Here is a 13,596-nt window from a genome sequence, read left to right as displayed (position 1 = left end):
AATATAAGATATCTTACTGTTTGCTAAAAGTCCTTTACAAAACTTATGAAAAGATGGGAGAGAAAATAATGGTGCGTATGTTTCCGATTTTTTCATCAGAACAGCCACTTCCAAAGCCCACGTCATAAGTAGTTTCCTTCAAAAAACAAAAGTATTAATCACTCCGTACAGTTACAGAAAGATACCTTTCAATGTAACTTAAACTATGTCACTTTACAGATGAGTATTGTATCACTCATTTTTGAAACAAAAGGTTTAACATTAAAAATGTCCCTAACTTTCACAGCATTTAGGTAATAGAAGATTATAACTATTGTAAAAGGGTACTTTCAGTGAGCAAAACCATTTTTGCAGTAAAGTCTGATAGCTCTGCTTTTATTGTATAGATATTATGATGGTTTCAATTTTTCTAGTCTTCACACAAAATAATGAGCAGCTACTTTTTCCACAGGTATTTTGTTATCAATTTTTTTTTTCCCAAGGTAAAAAGCCACAAACAAATGAAGCCCGAATACTTGAGTTAAAATTTATGCCAAGATGAAAATTATCCTGATTTCCAAATTAAGGCACTCTACTGTGAAAGGGAGCAAGACTCCTGATTAGTAAGAAAATGTTGATTACCTGGTGTCTTGAGTAAGGTTATCCTTCTTAAGCAGTAACCCCAAAAGGTTTAGTATGATTGAGAAATGCTTTTTTGTTGCTGTGGTTACAGTACTTATAACTGCTCCGTCAAACAGAGAGGGAGAGGAAGAACTGAGGCTACTGGATATGAAATGGTCATGCCTGAAAAGGCAAGGAAAAACAGAATATAAACCCACTCCCAGATTAGGGATACTTCCTTACAGTACTGGGAGGAGGGAAGGAAACAACAACAAACACCCCCAAAACAAACAAAAAAATCCCAGCAACAGAAGTTAATGTACACCCACAGAGTAACCACATCATGTCAAAACCCAAATATTTTAATCACTGGCCTAAAAGAACAAAGCTACAATTTTACATCAGTCCATGCAGCCCAGTAACCCGGTTTTAACTCTGGCGGATACCAAACGCCTCGTGAAAGATCATTAAACCCAAGAAATGTACAGAGTAACAGTTAAATTAGTTCCCTTACTTTGCCAACATTTGGTAGCAGTAAGGTTCAAAATGTGTTTTAATCTACTGTTTACATTTCATTACCTCTCCTAGATCTCACAGTAAGCAAAATAGTAAATAATCTTTCCTTATTTACTTTCAGTAGAGTTCTCCCTCAGTTATTTCTATTCAAACACAAGACTTCTAATCTGCTTTTGAATAAAATGCCAAATTTTAAGCCAGGATATGCTTTCTTGGCTGAGATACAGACTCCCTGCAACTAATGAAAGTAAAAACTGATTAGGGAAGTTCAGACAAAAGCTTGACTGTAATAGCCTATTTAAATTAATCCCTCCAACAATATATTCTACTCAGACCAGTCCATCCTACTGCTCTTAAAATACTGGTGAATTATTGATCTTCATACCTGGAACAGTGTGAATATAACGTATAGAGTACTGCATACTGGACAGCAGGAAAATGAACTGCTATGTCACCATGAACAATCATCAGATTTTTACTCAGTAGTGCAAACACAGTCGGCGAAAGAGCCCACATCTATAAAACAATTGCAACATAAGCAAGAAACATAATAAATAGGATCTGTTTTTAAACACAGTTTTTGTAACATTAATTACTGTGGTTTGCCTCTTCCCATGGGAAATAATTTAACTCTATTAATTTTCTGGCCTTTATTGTAACTATTTTCTTTCCCTTTTTTAAACACTGTTAAAAGCAGTTTGTTTTATTTGGAGAGATCTGAAATAAATATTTTCACATGGCTAATACTAGCAAAGGACCACTAAGGCTCCTTTCATCTGTCTTGGCTTTCAAAAAGACGTTACTATGACAATCAGACTCAACCCATTAACAACCCCAATAAGATGCTCTTCACTAAAAACTGTGTTTCATTATGCACCAGTTAGAGATAAAATCCACACATTTTCGTTTCACCTAAGTTTTAATATTGGAAGTTTTTCTATGACTAAGGTAGGAAAAAAAACACCAATTATTTTAATTGTACATATGTGCACTCATGGTGAAATACATTATGGTATATTTTAAGTAAAAAATGCACAAGATTTATCTGTAGTTTTACTCACCCCAATTAATGAGTTTTTAGCATTTCCAATAGTACTTAGAGCACTGAGGTCAAATATAACAACAAACTTTGCATTATCCACATTGAGTATACGCTTCTTGAAAGAGTCATGCTGGATTTCAGAACAGGCCTCAGGAAGATGTAAACTATAGAGAAGACTATTTAGAGCACAGGTCATTTCTCCTAGAATCAACCTGTAAGCAGTCTCCAAAACAGGAATGTTCTTCAGGCTCAGTACGGCTTGGTACACAGCCTGGGCTGCTGCAACAACCTTAAGAATATAAAAGAAGTACACTAATAAGTGATAAGCATAAAATCCTAAAATATATTTATCACCGGTGTAGAATTTAAACTTATGCTTCTTTACCTATAAATAGCCTAATCTGATTTAGTTTTCTGTAATTAAACACTACTTACTTACAAAAACCTATTAATTACTTTCTGGATCATCCATATAACACACTGAGTACGAAAACCACATCAACTAAGGAATTACCTACTTGGTATGATGGCCAGCTTACCAATTCCTTATCAGACCTAAATGCCAAAACAAAGAACTACCTACATCTGCCTTTTCAAAAGTTTCACAGATATCTAGCTATGACAAGAAAAAATATTTTAAATTAACAAAGTTGAACAGCTTAATATATCCCAGGAAACACACAAAGGCTGTTGTAAAACACCGGCAGAAGTCACTCTTACCTCTTTCTCCCTATGATAACGAAGAACAAGCAGTCTAGACTCCGGTATAAATAATTTCTCTACAAATGATGAGGGTAGTTTTGTATTAATTTGTTCAACAATCTGGGGATAAAAATCAAAATTGTAAATATCTTTACCTGAATTAATTTTTATTAGAATAGATCATTAAAGACTAAATAAAATACTGCTTTTCTAGCTTGTATACACTACATCTAGGCAAAAAAAACGCTTCCCAGTAATGCAAGTATCTAATATTTGCTTTCCCAAATTCACATTTAAATTCACAGAGAATTAGTTCTAATTAATAGTTCTGAACATCAGTTCACAGAAAATTAGTTATTTTCAGGGTTTAATGGCACACCTGAGACAAAGTTGCTTTTATAATTTAGATCCTTGTGCATTTAGGAGTTTGTGGCCTATACATTCAGAACTATGTTTTGAAGAAGTCTGATTTTCCAGGTCATGGCATAAGTAGATAAATAGAACATATCAAGCACTAAGATTCTGAAATTCATCAGGTGCTATTGTCAACTGCAGAGGCCAGAGAGTGCCACTGTTCAACAGTCGAGCCAGGCAAAAAAAAAACCAAAACCATACGAAACCAACCCCCCCCCCCCCCCCCCCCCAACCCAACACAAAAATACAAAATGCTAACACTCAGGCTAAAACTACATGACAACTTATCAACAAGCCAAATGCATAAACAAGCTAGCAGCATAAGCTTTAGAGAAGAGATTACAAGCATTTAGAAGAGGAATTTCTTGTCTGTGGCCAGGAAGAGTTCTAAATATTTATCCAATACATACAAAAGAAAAGCAAAGTTGCTTAGAAAACAGTATTTTCCAATGCAAAAACTCCACAATAATAAAAACATGTACAAACCAGTGTCAACAGATTCAGGACTGAAATGATATAATCAGTGCCACAAGTCTGACAATTTTCCATTTGATCTAATCCATACGTGATGACCATGTCACAGTGTATGGTCATGCTTGGATCTAGGCTGCCAAGTAAAACACCAACACACTCATTGGCAGCAGTAAGTACGGCTTCAGAAAAGAACACTTGGTTTGCTGCAGTCACACATCTCATTACTCTGTATAGAACCTGGAAAATTAAAAGCATACCTAAATTAAGATCCATTAAAAAGAGACAAAGGCTGCATGCTATTTGATTATATTCACATCTATCTGATATCCTGTCCCATAACCTAATCTGCAGCTTGCTAAATTCTGTCAATACAATATTCTGAATAATGCATCATGGCACTACACTTCAGAAGTATAAGGCAAAACAAACCTTCAATTGTCTGGTTTTCTACTCAGTTAAAGACCTGAAAAGACCTAGAAAAACTAAATTAATTATTCAGAATTCTGTTCAGTTGCAGCTGATGTCAACAGAACTCCTCGTGTAAAAGACAGACTAGTTTTCTTTTGTCACAAGAATCCCCTGCAGATTAAGAGACAAGTTACATAACTCTTCTGGCTTTAATTGGGAAATCCACACATTTACTTACCCGAGACTCTGCAAAGGTGTAAGTTCCTGTTGTGCAGCACAGCACCAACAAGAATTTGACTGCAAATATTTTTACTTTTTTTTCTTATTTTATTTTCTCTCATTTAACATCCATCCCTCTCCAGTTTCTGTTACAGAAGTATAGCTGCTACTTAGCACATTATATAATATTTATTCCAAGTTTACACCACCCTATACTTCACAACAGGAGGACTTTGCTATCAGATTTGATAGATACAGTTTCAGTATGGACAAGACGCCTACGTTTTATAAAGTCAAACTCATAACACGAATTCAGCTTTTATAGCATCAGAGCAATCTGAATAAAGGTAACATGGTTACAAAAACATAACAAAAGCATAAACCCAGCTATGTGAAGTTAAAATGCCTAAAAAAAGTTAGTTTCTGCTACATACTACTCCCACGTACCACTACCACAATCTATACCTTAATATTTAATAAAAATACATCTGCTCAAAGCTGACCATATACATATTCACATACGAGTCACAAAACCTAAACAACCTTGACAGTGAATAACATCATTGTATGGTGATAAATCATGTCAGCAACAAAGAAAAACAGAAGGAAAATCTTGAATTCTTACATCTGTTACATATGCTTCTGTAATTGGTGGTCCTCTAATTGGGCTGAAGCGCTCCCCAATACTCCTCACCACAGTACTGAAAACCCGAAGAAGCGCAGCCAGTTTAGGTAGAGATACTGAAGGAGGAGGAATATCTTCATCTACTGATTCCCCAGAAGCCACATGGCTGAGGTCCTACAGCACAGAAGTTTTCTATTTCAGTACACATCATTAACAGTTATAATACACGTATAAAAGCTCAAAATATAAGACTGAAAATATTTTATCTATTTTCCAGGCATATTATAGATACATTTATCCAGTATCTCTAACTTTATATATATATATGGAGATGGGATAGAGTCACACAATGACATTGAGCAAGCCACAGAGCAGTAATGAGATGCTGCTCATTAGTTTACCCACTGAAATGGAGTGCTCAGGCTATATCTTGTAAATTAAAGCACAGACTCATGATGCTTCTGGCCCCTAGAACATGACCATTCATACTGCTGCACGTACAGTTGTCTGCACACTTTCACCACTCTGTCAAACAATTTCCATCCACAAACTGGAGTGAAAACGTTCGAGTGGCCATTCCCATGACACTGTTTACATGTAGCTACCTTGATCTGGAGATCATGAGTTTACTGGCAGGCTACTTCATGCCAGCTGGCATCAGTGCTTGGGAACATTCCAGACGTACTGATCTCATTAGTATAGACATAGCCTTGGTCTACCCCAGTGTGAGGTAAACACACACATGGAGGAAACACCTCCTCCATGATTTAAGTTAATATGTGTTATCTTAAAACTCTTCCGTGACTAAGAATACACATCGTCCAGTTCAGCAGACCAGTTGATAAGTAGCGACTTACTGCCCTGACTAATCACTTTCAACTCTCTGCCTACAGTCACACGCAGGTTTCTGTGTGCTTGACAATGCCAAAGAGGTCTGTGAATCTTAACTCAAGCTGTACCATCAGAAGCCTTATGTATATATAAGTACATTAATAATATCAAATCATTTATTCTACCTTGAATGAAACAGACTAAGCTGGAAGTAAAATTTTACCTATAGGAATGGCATGCTAACACATATAATACAGCATGACATAGTTAGAAGCATATATACATATGAGCACCTTAAGAAAAAAGCAACGCTCCTCCCTAAAATCCAAAACTCTTCCTTTAATGCCAGCGTCACATAAACTTTACACTCCTGTTACCTAAGCAAAGGTTACAAAGTCAAAACAAAGTATGTTAAATCAATACACTGTAGTTTTCTATCAGATCCTGCCTCATTATTTCCTGCACAGTATAATTTGTTACTTTACTAAAAAGACAAACTTACCATTAACCTCCAGAAGCATTAAATATCCCTCTCCCCCCCAGTAGTCACTACTTCTGAAAAACTCCGACTCTGGACAATTAGAGAAAACACCAAGGAAAGACTGGGAAATGTCTTTACTGCAGATATTTAAAAATGAAGGCATTCCTACTTGGTTGTTTTTATTTTTATTATATCATCCTATTCTCAACAAACAATGGCTGAAATCCTGGCTATGATCCTATGTAAGCAGTTCATGAGGATTTGTGTACAATTGTTATTGTACATGCCTTAAGTATACTCTGTAATTTGATCCTCTTTTCCCCAGGAAAACCATGTAATTTTATTTTCTACACATGTGATACATCCATCAGAATCACAGTTACAGATTTATTAGGAAATCTGCAATAGTTCACTCTGGTATACACCATAAAGTCTTGCTTACCTCAGCATAAGCTTCCATATCTTCCAAAAACTGACCCAAGAGTGTGGTGGAAAAAGTAAGATCAGCCACCCAAAAGGGCTCCAAACTCTGCAGCCATCCTGTATAAAAAAAAAACAGGGCAATTAAAATAGCAGAACAAGGTAACATGAAAACTAAATATTGCTGAGGTAAAAGCTGCTAAGGTAAGAGAAGGTCATCTGCATCAAAATGTTAACATGCAGTTTTTAAAATAAATTTTATTTCCCTCATTCATCCCTTTGACAAATTCATTTTGAGGTTCAGCCCTGCCCCACAGCAGTTAAACATTAATGATGGAATGTAGGGCTGTGGTAAGGAAACAGACTTGCTGTGAACAGCTCCAAGACAACTGCTCTAGCTATAGGAAGAAGCTTCCCAACTTCTTAAATGCCAGTGCAGTATCTATCACAAAGATTTTCTAGAAGTACATAGGAGAAAATATATTCTTCCACAGAGAAGATGTTAAGATCCATAAACTTATTTACAACTGTTAAAAAGTTAATAACGCTTAACTTTAGCCCGAATAAAGCATCCCATTTTTCCAGCTATAGCATAAAATGGCAAACGCAATTATAATAAAAAAATTAGGAACAAAATCTCTTGTTACGTAGCCAGAAACTCATTTTGGTTTTATGTTAACTTCTATGTCAGTAGGATCAGACTCATGTAAGTAAACCCATATCATCTGCAAGCCAGAGTGTACTACATTAGTGACTCCTTGGCCACTTACCAGACACCTGTTGTGTCAAGGAAGGTTTCTGAGTGTGATCTATATGCCACCCAACCAGTATGTCCACTGTGTCCTAGAAAGCAATTTTGAAGGAAGATTAATTACCCAATTTGCTGCACCAACATTTCCATGTGAGAAACAAGATACAGAGTAAGAAGTAAACTTACCCTAAAATTGGTGCTGAAAATGTGTGGGTAGCATCGGGACACCAAAAGGATGCACTTGACACATTTGCACAGTAACTCTGGTGTATCCACATTTTCTAGAATAGACTGCAGGCTGGTCATTACAAGCTAAAAAGTAAAGCAAAGCCAATAGACATTTCACTTCCTTAAAACGACGTGTGAAAAAGTTACAGTGTTAGACACAGATTTATTCAGTGTTGAACACTTTTTAGTGAATTATTTCAACTCATCAGAAACATTGTAATACTCTTTCTGAAGGAAGGAAAAATGTAAAAAGCATAACACATACTGCATGAAAATAATAAAGTGGCCATTTGCTTGAAATGCAGCAGACCCAGGTTCTCGTGCTAGGGACACAGACCAACCAGTTAAGTTCCTGCTTCTCCTGCTGAAGCTTTTTGGCTCTGTAAAGTAGTTATTAAATTGGAGCACAGACCTGGACCTAGCTGTTCTACATACAAAATTACAGACCCTAGAACTAGAACCAGGGGACCAGATTTGTCTGCACATATCCTACTCCCTCTCAGATCTGAACACAATTCAAGTTAGAAATTGTAAATAAGAGGTAGTACAAAGCAATTATCTGGCTGGGGTTTGTGCACCATTCTACCCAAATTCTCTTTTTGGTTTCAACAAGACTCTTCCTCTTAAATCTGCAATATATACCAAAAACTTGCATCAAAATATATGTTGTCTACGAAGACCAGACATTCCTTTCTAATGTTATCAGAACCAAAGAATTCCATGCAGTCAGAAAGTTCCCTCCCAGCTGTAATTATATTTACGCATTATGTCAACACAGCCTTACTTATCACTCATTCCAATTAAAAAGTTAAGTCAAGCCTTGCACTGGAAAAACCATTAATAATCCTGTTTTAACTTGTAGTCTTACCTGCATTAAAGACGAAAAGGCTTTCTTTTCTCCTACAGTCTCTAGTGCTTTGTAGGTTGCACACAAATAAAGAAGTTTAACTTCATCTTTTGTGGATGAGCTGAATTTGCTAAAAATCCATTTAAAGATCTTCTCTGCCTCATAGCTCAGAGAAGCACAAAGAAGTCCAAGACAGCAAGCTCCTTCCTGTCTCAGTTCTTGCAGCAATTTGCTACTGTATTTTGGGCAAGAAAAAACAAGTGAAATCTCCAGACATGACAGCAGAATAAACAATGAACAAATTAGAACATTTCTAAAGCAGAAAAATACATGCATGAATGAAGCTACTTCTCTCCTACCTAATGGCAGCAGCAATGAAGCTAAAATAAAAATTAATAATCTGAAAAATCCTGTCAAATAATTATTTCTATGAAATGAAGCAACTTGAATAAAAATATGCAATGAATAGGCTAGTCTACTTCAAACACACTATCCAAAGAGGAAAATTCTTAACACACAGATGGCTTTGGGTAGTAACCATGAACACCAAAAAGCTCCCCCCAACACCTGAGCTCCCTCTACATATCCTTTTAGTTGCATATAAATCAATTAGATCAGGTTGTAAAAAACTGAAATTCAATTTGCCAGCTAGACAACCACAGCAGCCATACTACTACACCCACGTGACTAAACATAGCTGAGACAGACTTTGTATTACCTACAACCTAAAAGCCACAGGTGTGCATTCAAATTCTCTCATGTTACGTATACTCTAGACAGTCTAACAGTATTGCTGATATGCCTAAGGGAGTCTTAACTCTCCTGCAGTTCTGTCCTGTTACTGCAATGTCACATCCATGCAAAATTACTGAATGTATTTCTTTCAACCTTTCTTCCTTCCATTCCATTTCTACATTGAAATCCAAACCTAACACTGTCATTATTTTTCCCTTTTCAGAAAAGCCTTGTTTCTCCAGCTTACCTTTCATTGAGTACATCATGAATGGCAGTCAGGATATTATCCAGTTGTTTAACTAGTACCTACAAGATACATAAAAGCCATAAGCATAATAATGGCACGGTAACTTCTGCAAACTAGATACTCTTTACAACCATGTTAGTGTTTGCTAATAGAATGCTATTATGCTTCCCATGGCCATTGCAGACTAGGATGAACTATATTAAGCAATACTGCAATATTATCCTACATGTTATATTTTATATTTATTCACAGTAGCCACAAAAATACACTGGCAGCCTGCTATCAGGGTTTGCTCTATGTTTAGTTCTTCCTGATAACATTACATCACAAATGTAAAACTCACGATACAGCTCATCAGTAGCATCTATTGAAGACCTAGTCTCCTATACTAATAGCCAGTTGAGTCAGCTAAATATTTAATTCATCAGATAATACTATCTGAAGTAGTAACATTTCTCCTGAGGCAAACCTGAATTTCAGAGAAATGGATTATTATTTAGGGGGATGAACCATTATTGATGAACCAGTGCTTCTCAGAAAACATAACCAGAAATACTTGTTTTCCTAACATGCAGTAAAAAAAACCTCTCCACATTAGTGAGTTGAGTTGCAAAATAATACATTAGCTGCAACTGTTTAAGATATTAAGAACAAACCTTCTTGACAAGTTAATAAAAAAGTTTGTTCTTTTTTCTTCAGCAAGATAACGTCTACTGTGTTAAAGATTCATATCTAGTTTTTGTTGCTAAGTTTTGAGCAAAATCACTCTTTTGCAGGGGGTAGGAGGCACAGGTTGGAAAGAAGTCCACATGCTTGGGCCCCTCAGAACTCACAAGGAGGTTTTAAAAATGTGCCTGGTATCCACAAAAGAGACATGAGAAGTACCTATACGATTTAGTAGCTGGAGCACAATGCCATTACATGACAATGCCACTGGCTAGTGACTACTTCACTTTGTTGAACACACATTTCAACCCTGAGAATGAAGCTACGCTTTATAGGGTCAAGAACTGCAGGAGCTACTCCTATTTTATACTATTATAGTCCATTATAGTTTTAGGCTTGACATGATGGCTATTACTTGGCATCTGATCTTATTCTCATTACCAAACTGGAAGAAGTTTAAAGAAAAATTTCTCAGTGACAGACTTCTAGCATTCTGACCATTAACAAAGATTGTCACCACTGAGTTACAACATACTGGAATTACTATTCTAATACCTGAGATACCAATAAACCTAAATAAAATGCAGTTATAAAACGAAAAATGGGGAACACATTTACTCCATAGTACTAACTTGTACTTGTGCTAACAAGGATTTTGTTGCAGAGGAAAGCTAAGTATTAGCTAGGCTTGCACATGGTCTGCTTATGCTTAGGTGCACGGAATATAAAAGTCTCGGTATTTGACTATCATGCCTTTTGAAAAAGAGCACAATTAACACTGGTTAATCAACATATAATGACAGAATGAACCAACTTCTATAAATATGGATAGACACATTATCCACAACTGAAAAATCACAGCACTGTCAGTAAATGAGTGGCAGGATATTAAACCATCACTTCCTGCCTTTTCAATGCTTGGAGAATTCCTAAGCTCTCCAAAACAGTGGGGGTAAAAAGTGTCAGACAAAATAAATACTTTATTTAAGTAGTGTAAAAACATATATCCACAGCAGGATACTCTCCCCCACCCAACCCTTAAGAAACACTTGAGGGTATTAGTTCAACAACCCATTTAAAAAAAAAAAAACAAAGATGTAATGAAAACAAAGACTCATTTTGTTCTCTCCCATAAAAGGGAGTGCACATACAAAGGTGTTCAGCTAGAAAGCTGAATAACTCTAAGATGAGCTATTCACAAGACTATTTAAATATCTGCATAGTTTTAAATTAAAATACAGAAACAGTTCTTGAACAAGACATTTTATTAGTTTTCCATTTCCTTGCTGAAGGATCTAGAGGATATATTGCTAAGACCAGCCAAAAAACCCCACATGCATACCATATTTATTCCTACAGCTCATGCATTCAGTAATCTGCTTTAGGGCAATATGTCATACGTAATCAAGCAAAAAAAAAAAATCTCTTCAATGCCAGAAAAAGGACATGCAATCCAGGAATATGCTTTGTTATGGAAGGAAATTCTTTGTATAAAATATTCCTCACAAACATATCCCAGTACACAGATTTCTTAAAAAGACAGCTTTATAAAACGAGTGCTATGCAAGCGTAGAAATTACCAGTTTGTTTTCTGGTTGCTGAATGAATTCTTTCAGTTGCTTTACAGTAGCCAGTCTTCGGTCTCTGTCGTCTTCCCGAGTAATCCTCCGAAGAAGATTTGACAGTCGAGACTCGTCAGAATAAGACAACGATCGCTCTGAAAAAGAAAAGGCATCTATTTCTTTTGTCTGCAGCACTTGATCAGTAAGATCTGTATTGTCTGAAATATGTATTTGTGCATTTGAAAAGCCGTAATAGGAGAAAAAAAGGCAAAAAAGATAAAACCTGGTTTATTTTAAAGCTAATACGAGGAAAATTAAATGTAAAATCTAATTTACCTATCTAAATGTTTAATTTCTTCCAGTGGACTCTCCAGTACCTGGGCAGAACTCATCCAAAACTAAGCAGAACTATTTTACTTCTACACAAACCCCTGGATTTAGTTCCCTTAGGTACCAATTACAATGAATTCATATGAATAATTCATTTCCCTAATCTGCAGAAAGGAAAAAAGTTTCTGTTGGAAGTTTAACATTAGATGTTCCATGATGATTAAAATTAGAGGATTCATGGGAACACGATGAGATTTTCTTAGTCACCATGACTCTTATACAAACACTCAAGACAACTACAGCTCTTTCCTCTAGTATGTTACACATCAATCTTATGCTGGGATAAAGCCATAAAGGCAACCTGCTTATAATGGGAAGGTTATAATGGAAAAACACTGACAGAAGATGATGTCTGCCAGCCTGGATGTTTGCCAGCCCAAGAACCTGGCCTGGGAACATGAAGCATCCTTGAAGGGCAGCTGGGTACCTAGGAACCCGAGACATCCCAACATACCCTGAATAAGGACAAACCCAGAAACAGCAACAACTTACTGTCTGGAGACATGAAAAATAAGACTGCAATGGTGGAAGACACCCTTGGAAAGCAACAGTTATTGGCTACTCGAATGGGAAAAAACAGACTGAGAAAGCAAATACTGGTCTCAGAAAACAGCACCATCTATTGCCTGCTTCCAGGTGAAAAACAGCAGTTAGCAAAAGCTACTGGTGCTCCAGGTGGTTGTGCCCTACACCCCCTTATGTCTCCAACAGGATAAAAATAACTCGCTTTCTACCCAAAATGAAGCTTCTCTCCAAAAGCTTCCCCTGCAAAGATTTCACTACACAAGATCTCCCGGACAGACCAGACCCTCACTGGGAATGCCTGACTCCAGGCTGATGCAGATCATTTTGAAGTGAGACTTTGCCACCAATTTGCCCCACTCCTGGAAAGTGCTGTACCAGTAAGGCTCTGAAAAGTATGCATAGGTGTGCATACAAACAATTAGTTGTAAGCATATACTTCCTTTACTAGTGATCATTTGTAGTAAGTCGCAATAAAGAAACTTAAGAAACAAAAACCTTTGTGTCCTTGTATGTTACAGAATCCTGTAAATCCACACACAGACCAGTAACTCTTATAGGTCATGACACCTTCTACAGAAGAGCATATCTACTGTATTACAGTAATGAAGAATATTCTCAAACTTATTTCCATGTCTTTATTTTTTAAAAGAGGGTATGAGTAAAATAGATTTGATAATCTGTTTCTTGCCAGGCATCAGTTTAAGCAATTAGTTTTGAAGACATCTGACATGCCAAAGAACAAGGCAGGCTTAGCAAACATTAAAATAGCAGTAAATCTGAAGGATCAAATCTACATTTTGTTCCTAGCTAACACAACTACACAAGACATGCTGAAATGTTACGTGACAGGTATTAAGAGCACTTCTTTTAAGATGCTATTAATTTTACAGGAGACTAAGGCATACGTATCCAT

The 13,596-nt window shown here is 36.4% G+C and overlaps 1 protein-coding gene across 6 annotated transcripts in view; it reads right to left on the bottom strand.

Annotated features, from left to right (window-relative positions):
• SMG1 (SMG1 nonsense mediated mRNA decay associated PI3K related kinase) overlaps positions 1-13,596 on the bottom strand; it is an 86,360-nt gene that overhangs the window by 36,383 nt on the left and 36,381 nt on the right. For all 6 annotated transcript variants that reach the window (XM_062634938.1, XM_062634948.1, XM_062634942.1 and 3 more), the window contains 13 exons: positions 11,787-11,923; positions 9,541-9,599; positions 8,580-8,793; positions 7,670-7,795; positions 7,503-7,575; positions 6,755-6,852; positions 5,001-5,174; positions 3,761-3,985; positions 2,879-2,980; positions 2,178-2,447; positions 1,502-1,632; positions 622-783; positions 18-136 (listed from right to left, as the gene is read on the bottom strand). In XM_062634938.1, the coding sequence (XP_062490922.1) occupies positions 18-136; positions 622-783; positions 1,502-1,632; positions 2,178-2,447; positions 2,879-2,980; positions 3,761-3,985; positions 5,001-5,174; positions 6,755-6,852; positions 7,503-7,575; positions 7,670-7,795; positions 8,580-8,793; positions 9,541-9,599; positions 11,787-11,923 (1,890 nt within the window). The remainder of the gene's footprint in view (positions 1-17; positions 137-621; positions 784-1,501; positions 1,633-2,177; positions 2,448-2,878; positions 2,981-3,760; positions 3,986-5,000; positions 5,175-6,754; positions 6,853-7,502; positions 7,576-7,669; positions 7,796-8,579; positions 8,794-9,540; positions 9,600-11,786; positions 11,924-13,596) is intronic.

Source organism: Pezoporus occidentalis, unplaced genomic scaffold, assembly GCF_034315485.1.
Source record: "Pezoporus occidentalis ecotype Australia unplaced genomic scaffold, CSIRO_AGI_Poc_V1 ctg113, whole genome shotgun sequence".
Lineage (NCBI taxonomy): Eukaryota > Metazoa > Chordata > Aves > Psittaciformes > Psittacidae > Pezoporus > Pezoporus occidentalis.
Note: the sequence above shows the minus strand (reverse complement) of the source record. Positions and strands in the feature narration are given on the sequence as shown.